The 11,220-nt window shown below is 44.4% G+C and overlaps 1 protein-coding gene across 1 annotated transcript in view; it reads right to left on the bottom strand.

Moving 5' to 3' along the window:
• Window positions 1–1,610: 1,610 nt before the first annotated feature.
• SLC7A5 (solute carrier family 7 member 5) overlaps window positions 1,611–11,220 on the bottom strand; it is a 43,521-nt gene continuing 33,911 nt past the window's right edge. Inside the window, exons 6-10 of the mRNA XM_074201559.1 lie at window positions 10,579–10,682; window positions 10,208–10,304; window positions 9,431–9,580; window positions 6,623–6,800; window positions 1,611–6,303 (exon numbers count right to left, since the gene is read on the bottom strand). Of these exons, the coding sequence (XP_074057660.1) occupies window positions 6,248–6,303; window positions 6,623–6,800; window positions 9,431–9,580; window positions 10,208–10,304; window positions 10,579–10,682 (585 nt within the window). The 3' untranslated portion in view covers window positions 1,611–6,247. The remainder of the gene's footprint in view (window positions 6,304–6,622; window positions 6,801–9,430; window positions 9,581–10,207; window positions 10,305–10,578; window positions 10,683–11,220) is intronic.

The following is an 11,220-nucleotide window of genomic DNA, read 5'->3' as shown; positions in this document are numbered from 1 at the left end:
CTTAAATTAGACTATGTGCAAAGACCAGTGTGTCATTAATTCTCCCTTTAAAGAGTTCCTTCCTCTTTCTCACTCCCCATGCTCTTCAAATTCTTTCCTATAGCTGGATGGAAATGTATGGGGGAGGTGCTAAGTGGATAAATATATGAGTCTGAATTTAAAAAATAGAGTGTAATGGTGGGAAATATGGTGTCTCCAGTCTCTGTTATCAAGAGAAAACCCTAATGACTGGATTTGAAATTTGTCCCTGATTGTATATGGGTTAATGGAGTGGGGGAATTTTTAGAATCCTCTATCTAGATTTGGAAGAGACTTCTTTTTTTAAACATTTATTTATGGCAATGGGGTTAAGTGATTTGTCCAAGGTCACACAGCTAGATAATTATTAAGTGTCTGAGGCTGGATTTGAACTCAGATTCTCCTGACTCCAGGGCTGGTGCTCTATCCATTGCACCATCTAACTGCCCCTGGAAGAGAGTTCTGAGATTATCTAATCTAATCCCCACATTTTTCAGACAAGGAAACTGAGACCCAGGGAGGCTGAGGTCCACCCAAGACCACCTCTAGATGATAATAAGCAGCAAGGTTGCAGAGTGAGGGCAACATGAATGTTAATAGGTAAATACTAAGGTCTCTTCATAGGGTCATAAGGTTTAAGAGCTAGAAGAGATCTCAAGAGCTGATCTATTCCAACCCTTCTGTTTTACCATTGGAAAAACTGAGGCTTACTATGATCAAGATTCAAGGCAATGTCCTCTGGTTTCAGTTCAAGAAATGTTGATTCCAAAGCTGTAGAATCCGAAAGCTGGGGAACAAACATGAAAGTATCCAACAGAGAAGCCTACTCATGAAGGTCATGAGATTGGGAACTGATGGAATGAGGGAAATTTGGGCAAAGGCAGGGATACTCCAGGGGAGTAGACACATGCTCAGGGTTGGCAATCTCCCCAGTATACCTATCCAATCCTCAATCCTACAGATCAGCCCCCTGAGTCATGTGGTCTAATTAACATTTGCCTATTTGGAGATGGTCTATGACAGATTATTAGTTTGTGTTGGTTCCTGGATATTAATCATGGGATCTTGTTGATAGAACATAAGCTCCTTGAGGGAAGGGATAGTTTCATTTTCTTGTACTTCATAAATTCATGAGCTAACCCTAGTATCACTTTGCTGATCAAGTCATATAGTCATGGTGAATTTGGAGGGCATTTTCAAGAGAGGGAGATCATAGAGGTCACAGGCTCTTCAGCTCCTCTGTAGTTCAGTGGGAGTAGAAGTGGGGAACCCACCCATGTCCCCTCCCCTCCCCTCCCAGAAAAGAAAAGAACACAAGGACAAAGAAAAGAGAAGGCAGACAGCAGTGGCATTAGAAATGTAGACAGGTTCCTTTGTTATTTTTTTGTTAAAAACAAAGGAGAAACAAAACCATTCACATAACAGACTGGTTAATAAGAGAATTTTTTTTAAAAAAATAAATAAAAAACCATGATTTCAAAGTAGAAATTATTAAGTTATTATTGGTTGCATTAAGAACCTTAAGGAAAGTTCAAGTGGACAGAAATGCAAATATATTAAAGTAATACTTAGGAAAATCAAGGTTAACAGACTTATTCTTTAAAAACAGACTTTTATGGCATCCTTAAATTAGGAAAACAGAAAAACTGACAGGCTTAGCAAAATGCATAATAGCTATATTTAGATTGAGTTTTTCCCCCTTTCAATTTTTCAAAATCAGATTGCCATAAAACAAGTCCTTTTTAACAGTGCTTTTTTTAAAAAAAGGAAACATTCAAAAATAGATTACTTCTCAGGCAAACATCATCCCTTCTCCCCTCCCCAAATTGCCCATTAAAAATTATATTTAACAGTAGTAAGAACCAAGGAAGAAAGGCTTTTTCAAGGGTCTTGGGGATTTCTTGGGAGATGACCATTTCAGAATGGAGTCTCTCAGGGGATGGCCACTGAAAGAACACTATGTGAAAGCTTTCTGGACCTCTGTCTTCTGATTCCATATTCCCATGAAGCCATGAGGACATGGTCCAGATCCAGGTGTGAGGTCAGGGAGTGAGGGACCTTAAATCAAGAGGTATCTTTCAAAACACCAGGATAGTTTGGTATCCCCAGGGAAGGAATCTACCCTGGAACTAAAGTTTCAGCTATTCCATTTTCAATAAGCTAAAACAGTCACTTTGGCTAACAAACAAGGTGGCTGAGCCTCTAAATTTGGAGAGGCTATCCCATTGGTGGAGGAGTGCAAAAATGGTGGGGAGCTCTCTACCCGTGAGTAGGCAAAACCCATGAGCAGAGACCTATTAAAGAGTAATTTTCAACTCCATATGGTCATTCTTCATTTCTAATCATTAAAAATTGCAGCATTTTTGACTATGTGATCTCAGACAAATCATTTCATTGCTCTAGGCCTTATTTCCCCAAATTGTAAAGACTAAATTAACTGGTCTCTAAAGTTCCTTCCCACCCCACTGTGAATCAAGTGAGACTTAGATGAGTCTCCTGAGGTCATTGAAACAAATTCTACATGTGAGATGATGGAAATAAGATCTGAAAAATTTAGGCATCTAGGATCACAACAAAAAACTAATAAAATTGGGACTCTGAAACTCTACCCCCCCCACTGTTTCCTGTTTATAGTTGAAAATAATGAATCAAAACCACAATGTTCACAATATTGTGCTTCATGAACTGAAAATTTTATGGACAGAATCTTAAGATATAAATGGAATTGTATGTACATGTCAACACCATCTTGTTGGGAGTATTTAAGGGAAAAAGAATCAGTCAGTAATGAGGTCTTGCTCAAGACAAGAGTACCCAAGAACTATAGCTAATTTCCCTCTGTCCCAAGTCCTACTAGAACTTCCAGGAGCCAAGGTCAACATCCAGCTCCCATCTGTTTCCACACTGAAGGGGTTCCCAGGCCACTTTAGTTTGGGATACAGCTCAAATTTGGCTATTCATTTACCTCAGAGAAACACCCTTACTCCATACCTCCCTTAGAGCTTGATCTGGCTCATGAAGACTTCATAGTCACAATCTCTACATTGATGCCCATTAGTATGGAATGTGCAGGGGTTGAGCAGTAGAGGTTAGGATGGATCCACTCACTGGTAAATCCAGGAGAGAGCAACCCACCTGTGGCCTCTCCTCATTCCCGACCAAGACACAGGAATGGATGTTAAGAAATATTGCATAATATGGTGGGAGCTTTTCATCCAAGAAACTGTTTAGCTGCCAATAGGCAATTTTTAATTTTAAGTTTGCAATCACCATATGCTGGAAAGGACCTAACTTTACAGAGAAGGAAAAAGGCCCAGAGAAAGTACTTTTCCCCTGAGATAATATAAATGCATCAGAATTCAAATTCATAAGTCTCAGAAGGCTCATTCTATTGTCCTAGACAGGATGAACTTTGGCCTATTGTCCACTTTCCAGTCTCTGGGTTTTTATAATGCCCCTTCAAACCACTTCGAAGTGAATACCCAGCTTTTAACTCAGACTCAAAGGTACTTTTCTAGGAAAGTCTCTTAGCCTTGCCTTCCCCCAGCTTTTCTTCCACAGCCTAAAATGTGATCTACACCCTGTATCTTTCCTCACACTTGGCTCTTTCCCTGAGATGTGAATGTTCCTCAGTTCCTTTAATGGTTAGTCAGAAGGGATGGATCAATTAGATAGCTAGATAAACAATAAAATGATAGATATAAACAGACAGATGATAAACACAGTGATAGATAAATGATAGCAAGAGATGTGATGGACAGATGATATACACTGATGATAAATGATGAGGACAGACAGAAAGCACTTTTAGCTTTGCAAAATAACACTTTCATTCATTCATCTGATCCTAATAATCCTGTATTATAATCCCCATTTTGTAGATGAGGAAACTAAGGCTTATAGAGGTTTTATATATAAGCTGTCCAAGGTCACTAGAGAGTGATGTGAGATTTGAATCCATGGTTCCTGATTCCAAATCTTTAGTCATTATACCATAGAAAATTAATCACAGCAAAAGCTTCACTGTGTGGAATGTAATATAGGATAGAGCTTTTGTCTTTGGGACTTTAGTCTCTAATTTATTTGACATTTTGTTTCTAATGCCCATGCCAAAAAGCACATGTCTGAGGGCCATGAATTGGTTCTACCTGACCAGGTACCATATGTTGCTGAGGAGGTGTTATCTGTGGCCTGGAGGCAGTTTCTTTCCAATAAAATCCAATCCAATTAGTAGATTCCACCTATTCTCCTGTGCACTCACCTCATCCTCTGGATTGCTCAACTAAAAATAAGACATATCAAGGCAGGCTTGCCTTGAGGCCCAAGTCCAATTAGAAGCAATGCCAGATATTATCTGTTAGCCACTTGCCTCTTCCAGGACCTTGGCAGGTTCTCTACCAGGTGGCTGCCTGGGACTGATGTTTTCCCATCCATTAACACCCCCCCCCCAAACCTTCTTCCTAGTCACAACTGGACAAGAATTTCTTCCACACATAGCTTGTAGCTCAAGTCAAAGCTGATTCAATGTGCCTGGGATGCTTCTAAGCCAACCCTTTTCAGCTAAGCTCTCTGAAAAAGTTAAGTTCTAGAACAAGACCCCTTCCTCAGCCCCAGGACCATCCTCTATCCACACTCATGAAAAGAGAGCAATTTAATTATAAATGTCAGTTTTCTCATTTTGTGAGTTCCCAAAAGGATTCAGCAGACAAGTTTCAGGGAAAGGTTAAAAAAGATTTGATCAAGGGAGGAGACCCTCTGAGGTCAGAGAAATGTATGATAACCATTTCCTTCATATAATCAAGATGAATATGGTCACGGGCAATGGGACAACTGTCCTTCCACATGAGGTGGGTTTGAAGGGAGCTTTTTCCACTGAAGGGAAATGGCAGTATGACTTGTAACAGATATCCAGTGGGTGTGGATAAATAGCAAATGACAGGCCTAAGATGGAAGCCCTCCCTGAGCAGGAAGAGGTACTCTGAAGTAGGCACTCTCAGAAACCTACTTTTTTCAGGCCTCTTAGCCTTGGCTCTGGAGTGAACACCCTTCAGCCCTACCTTTCACACCTTTCAGATCAACCTGGCCTGAAAATGCCCTAGTCAGTCACCTTGCCTGTGTCCACTCCAGCACATGTGCAGCTCTTTATTCTGTCCACTGTTCTTGGACAAAGTCAGAACCATGACACAGTGGAGGGACAACTGACCTCTTGTACTGATTCCGACCCTCAGATGCTTCCTTGTTGGACTGGCATTTACATCAACTTGTATGTGTGAATGTACAGGACCAGGCTGCAAGAACGGCCTAAGCCCTAGAGAGAACAGGAATGATGGACAATGGTGCAACAAGGGCTGCTGAGTTGAGCCTGATCCTGAGCCTCTCTGGTCCCAGGGTCCTGGGAGCTTCTTTCCATTATCTGGAACATTCAACAGTAAAATAGGAGCTCTCTGGGTATGTGGGTTAAACTCACTGAAATTTCCTGAAGCACCCACTTTCACCCAGCTTACTATGGGTGGCTATTTATTTATTTTTGCTCTTTGGGGAGGGAAGCCAGTGAATAGAAACTACCTCCAGTATTTAAGGTAAAAATAAAAATCCAGAGGTTCAGTTTGATCTAGCTTCCTTTATGAGAACTTAAAAAACATACAAACCAACAACCCAATATCATTGTGCGAAAACATATGAGGACAGAAGCAGACCCTCAGAGGGGAATCAGTGCAAGTCCCCATTTAAAATCAACATTGTATCAAGTCTCAGTAGTTCTGTCCCCTTGTGCCCTGGAGTGCAAGTTAGCCCCCTTCTCCAAGATCTACAAGACCATTGGAGAAGGGTTGACAAAAGAGTGCGGCTTGAACTGGGATCAGTGTGTTGGAACCATCCAGAGGTACATGGGTACAGTTGGCAGCATTGAAAAAATAATATTCTCACTTGTAAAAAAGAAATCGTATCGCCGGCATCTACTAGACTGAACCTTAAGTTAAAATAAAATAAAATGAAGCAAAATAATTTCCTCAAAACATCTAGCTTGCATTCACAAATCCAAAGTCTTAATGACAAATTCAGCATGTTCCCTGGTCACTCCTGGAGTCCTGAGGAGGGAGGCAGGAGAGGTTGGTTGTACCGCAGATTTAACTGTCAAAGACCCTCAGCTGCCTGCTTCGATGTCTTCTGGAAGGGTGGTGTGTTCTTTCCAAGGAATATTGGGGGTTCTCTCTCCTAGGGTCACTACCTTTCAGGACTCTTGTGGAACCACCTCCATTAGCTTCTGGAACAGGACTGTCGTGCAGACTATATCGGGAAGAAAAGACAAGCAGGTGATTGGAAGGAGGCAGGTGGGGGCACCTGCTAGTCAGAGTACATGGCCACATGGCACACCCAAAGGCTTTACAATCTGATGGGGAAGAAGGAAGGGGCATGGGGAAGGAGATAAGGGAGGGTACGGCATCTACTTTGGGCCACTGTCTATAAATATATTCTCATTTGATCTTCACAAAGATCCTACAAGGTCACAGTGATTATTCTCCCCATACTTCAGGAGGGATCTGCTGCAGCAGCAGCAGGGGAGGGACTTGCCCAGGACCAGACAGCTCCAAGGCTGGCTACTCACGGATGCCCTGAAGCAGCCACTTGGGTTTGTTTTGCCACCAGACACCAATGAAGTAAATAGGAATTCCTGTGAGGATGATGACAAAGCCAATTGCACACTCCACTGGAGTTTTCCAGAAAGAGACGACTATCAGGAACAGGCAGGCCATGATGAAAAATATGGGCAACATGAGGTTCACCTGGGGGCAAGAGTTAAAGTTGAAAGACCAGTAAGGCAGTCTGGCAGAAAGAGCGAGAGAAAAGGGCAACCCAGAACAGACAGAGTGGACCATGGCACTCAGTTGCCACTGAACTTCCCACCACCCTAGGGAGACCCACAAGTTAACTATCACAAAATTATCTACAGACTCCCACCTTCAACTTGCCCCCCACTACACTTTAAAATGCTTTTTACATTTGGCATTTCATTTGATCCTAACCCCAGAAGGTGGGGTTATTATAATTCCCATTTTACTGATGGGGAAACAGGCCAGTAGCAGGGAAGTGACTTGCCTAGTGCCACTCAATGAGGGGGTGTCTGGAGTCAGATTTTAACTCAAGGCTTCCTGAATCCAGATCCAAGACTCTATCCCCTGAGCCACCCAACTGCCCCAGTGCTGGCAGAAGGTAGAATAGTGCCAGGGGCAGCCAAGCCCAGCTTTAGCAGAGCCTTTGCAGACCCTGCTTTCTCTCCATTTCTAATTTGCTGTTGCCCCAGAGAGGAGGGGCTGCTAGGACACTATGGAAGCTCCTCAGACCCTTCTCCAAGATCAGGGCAGTGTAGAGCCCTGCAGAGCCCTCCGTTAAGGCCGGGCAGGCTCTGTGGCTCCAATTTGACTGGTGCCTGAGGCTTTTCATCAAGTCCCACCAGATTATCTTCAAGGGGGACTCCTGCCCAGGTACAACTTGGCTCAGCTCCCTGGCCCCTTTCAAATATCAGCAGAGCAGAATGTGCACATGCCTAGTTTTCACAGCACCTGGGGCTCCCTGAAAGGGGATATCGGGTGGGATCTCTGCCCTCTCCTTGGGGCTCCAAGCTCCAAATCAAAGCCATTCACATAGAGGCTCCTATGAGCAGCCCCAAAACTATTGAGAATTCATTTGGTTATCCTATCATAAGCTAGAAACATGATTCTGGGGTGTCCTCAAGGAAAGCAGGGCAGGGGTGGGTCAGCCTGCCATTATGGAAAACCGCCAAAGATTCAACTGTTTGAGACCAGAAGATGATCCTAAGGAGGATCTGGGTGGGGAGCTGGGTTCTCCTAAAGTCTTAAGGCTCATTCCCAGCAGGGGGAGTTGAAATCCAAACAAATCCATATTTGCTTCCAGGGTGAATGGAGAGGCTTCCTAAGCACACAGGCAATGTTTGTAGAACTTGGATATCCAACTTAAACAATTAGAACAGAGAGCAGCAGGACAATCTAAGGCAGGATCAATTCTGTCTTCTTCAATCAACAAGCACCACACCATGCCCGTTCTGATGAGTCTCCCCAGCTGGGCTGGCACTTTCCAGGAGCTCCACAAGAGGAGGGGTCGATGCTAAATACCTCACCAGGCTTCCCTTATTTGGCTTCCTCTTTCTCTGCTCTGTGGCCTAGCACAGCCTGTGGAATTCAGCCCTCCAAACTGAGACAATTTCTCTTCCCGTCTTAGTTTCGTGGTCTAGGTAAACAGCAGATGGACACCAGGGTAGGAGTCCTACCAAGGAAGGACACTCCCTTACAGCTCATTTTATAGGTTTTCTCTTCCCCTCTCCATTTTTTTTTTTTGGTGAGGAAGTCCTACCACAATGGAGAGAAGATCTGGGACTAAAACCTATGGTTGGAAGGACCTGGTAATAACCCAAGAAGGCTGATGGGAAATGACCAGCTTTTTTTTTTTGCGAGACAAATGGGGTTAAGTGGCTTGCCCAAGGCCACACAGCTAGGTCATTATTAAGTGCCTAAGACTGGATTTGAACCCAGGTACTCCTGACTGCAGGCTGGTGCTTTATCCACCGAACCACCTAGCCACCCCAACCAGATCTTTTCTAAGGGAAATAGGGCAAACATCAAGATGACAGTTAAGTTGTTCCCTTAAAAGGAAGCCAACGAGAACCACCTTTGACATTAACTGGGCATCTCCCCAAAGACACAGTACAGGCCTTGGGGTCTGGCCAGCAGATTAGACTTTTCTTCTTGGAGTTCTAGTTTCCAGTGGCAAAATAGAAAGAAAACAAAAGGGTGGATGGGAGGGAGAAGACTTATCCTTTCCAAGAAGCCAGGAGCAGAATGGTCAAAGAGAATTAGTCTCTGTGTTCTACAAAAACAGGCCTCAGCCTTGACTTAGAAGGAAGATATACAAAGGTAAATGGTCTGTGTTGCTCTCTAACTTCTTTGTTAAGCCTGCCAAAAAGTGGGGGAAGATAATGAATGCCAACTGGGAGGTAGGCACCTGCCAATGAAGAAATGCCCAGACAAGAGCAGTATAAGCCTGTTTCCTTCCCACCCAGCGCACCCAGGGCTCCAGGTGTTGTGGTAACCTCACCATGCAGCTCAGCCTTTTGCATGAGACCAGATAAGTATAAAACATCATCTTTCCCTTGAAACAACAACTCAAGCAAATTAATAGAAAGCAAGTCAGTTCCCAAGGAGATAGAAAACTATTATTCAGTCTAGGCTACTACATTGGAGACCCACAGTGGGGACAGGTCAGCTTGGCTTTTGCCTTAGCAAAAAAGGACATTCAGGGGCAGAAAAATCAGAAACCCGAGTGGATGGAGTTGGAAAGACCTCTAGGACCTCTGTGAGGAAGGAAAAACAGTCCCAAGAAACTGAACCACATCTCTCACCTTTATGGGCCTGTGCAATTCTGGCTTCTTAAAGCGGAGCCACATCATCCCGATGATGGCCAAGGCTACACAAAGCCAGTTGAAGAAACCAAAGAAGTTGATGACGGAGAAGATGTCGTTGGAGAAGGCATAGAGCAGGGTCATGGCGCACTACAAGGAGGAGACAGAATGGGGATGAACCTGTGGCCACCACGACTTATTAGACTGAGCTTTGTTGTAAAGATGCATCATTTTTAGGGAGAAACAAAAATACATTAGAACCAAGGTATGTATGTGTGTGTGCATCTTTTGTCCATGTAAAGAGGAGCGGCATATCCCAGGACGGGAGCTGCTCTAACTGATCCATCTGTGGTGGTCCAGCAAGGGAAAAGAACACCCCCAGAAGAGAAAACTTTTAGTTTGTCCTTCACTGAAGAAACTTTCATAGAGTTTCATAGAGTTCATATTCTTACTCGGTTTCCTCAGCTAGACCCCCTATCTGCCAGAAGTTTCTTCTGACCCCCCCCCCCACATCTCTCCTTGTCCCAGCTGTCTGGGATAGGGGCTCCTGTTTGCCCTTATGTATATCCCAGAGCACCCAGAGGGCTCTGTGACTCATTCTTCTCTCACATGATGTCCATCCATGAGAAGCAATGACAAGTCAGAAGAGCTGGATTCAAATCTCTTTTGGGCCCAGTCTAGACTGGGGAAGCCCTTGAACTTCCCAGCTCACAATGGCAGGCAGGCTATTGTGATTCTCCACCCCAGAGCTGGCAGAGCAGGATCTGGTGAGCTTACCGTGAATACGAGGGATGGCACAGGGGTCAGGTTCTTGGGGTGGATCATGGAAAGAATAGAAGGAAGGTGGCCCTCCCTGGAGCCTACAAAGAACAACCTGTAGGAGAGAGCAGAGTCAAGCTTGTGCTCCCATTCTGGTGGGGCTCCTCCTTGGATGTTTCAGACATCCCCTGGGTATTTATATATTCAAACCCCTCCAGGTACAAGGATGTAAAGGCAGTCCCAAGACCATAGGGCAGAAGAGGCTGCCCCACTGGGCGAGCTCCCCCTGCCCCAAAGCTTTGACCAGTCCCCATCCTCCTTCACACATTCCCTACATCTGAATCTCTGAAACTCTGGGAAAGTGGAAAACCTCTAGCCTGGAAGATTACCTGGAGGAGGTGAAAAGGGAGCCGTTGACTGATCCGAAGCACGACAAGCCCACGAAGACGGGGATGATCCAGGACATGACACCCAAGTGATAGTTTCCAAAGTCCTACAAACAGAATTTGCAATTAGGCAGCTACTTTCCACTGGGGCTCTGGGACACACAAGCAAGTGACTAAGGGGAGAAAAAGCATTGGATTAGGCAGATTATTCCCTCCTCCCCCCTGGGGCTAGGTACCTGCAGGTTCTCAGGATCTCCATCTGTGAGATGTGTAAAATCATGTGTTATATTTTGTACCAAATTATTATTATGCATTATTATAATTATGCATTACTCAAGCCCTCTTTTAGCTCTAAGGCTACAATCATAGTCACCAGCATGTAGGAAAACTAGGTAAGAACAACTCATTATAAATGAGCTGCTCGGCAGGGAGGGCACTGCAGTCAGAGCTCCTCCTCTTCCTCCTGTGACCCCACTGAAGGGACATCTCCAAGTTACCTAAGACAACAGGAGGACTTGTTTAAATCTGCTTACAAGGGGAAGGTCATCCAATGAAGGCAGATGAAGGCCTTGGAAGACACTGCCTAAGTTGGCAGGGAGGAGGGGGGCAGTGTGACAGCAACTCAGAAAGTGGAAGCTAGGCAGG

Source organism: Macrotis lagotis, chromosome 1 (genome assembly GCF_037893015.1).
Source record: "Macrotis lagotis isolate mMagLag1 chromosome 1, bilby.v1.9.chrom.fasta, whole genome shotgun sequence".
In the NCBI taxonomy this organism is placed as follows: Eukaryota; Metazoa; Chordata; class Mammalia; order Peramelemorphia; family Peramelidae; genus Macrotis; species Macrotis lagotis.
This window is presented reverse-complemented; position numbering and strand designations above follow the sequence as displayed.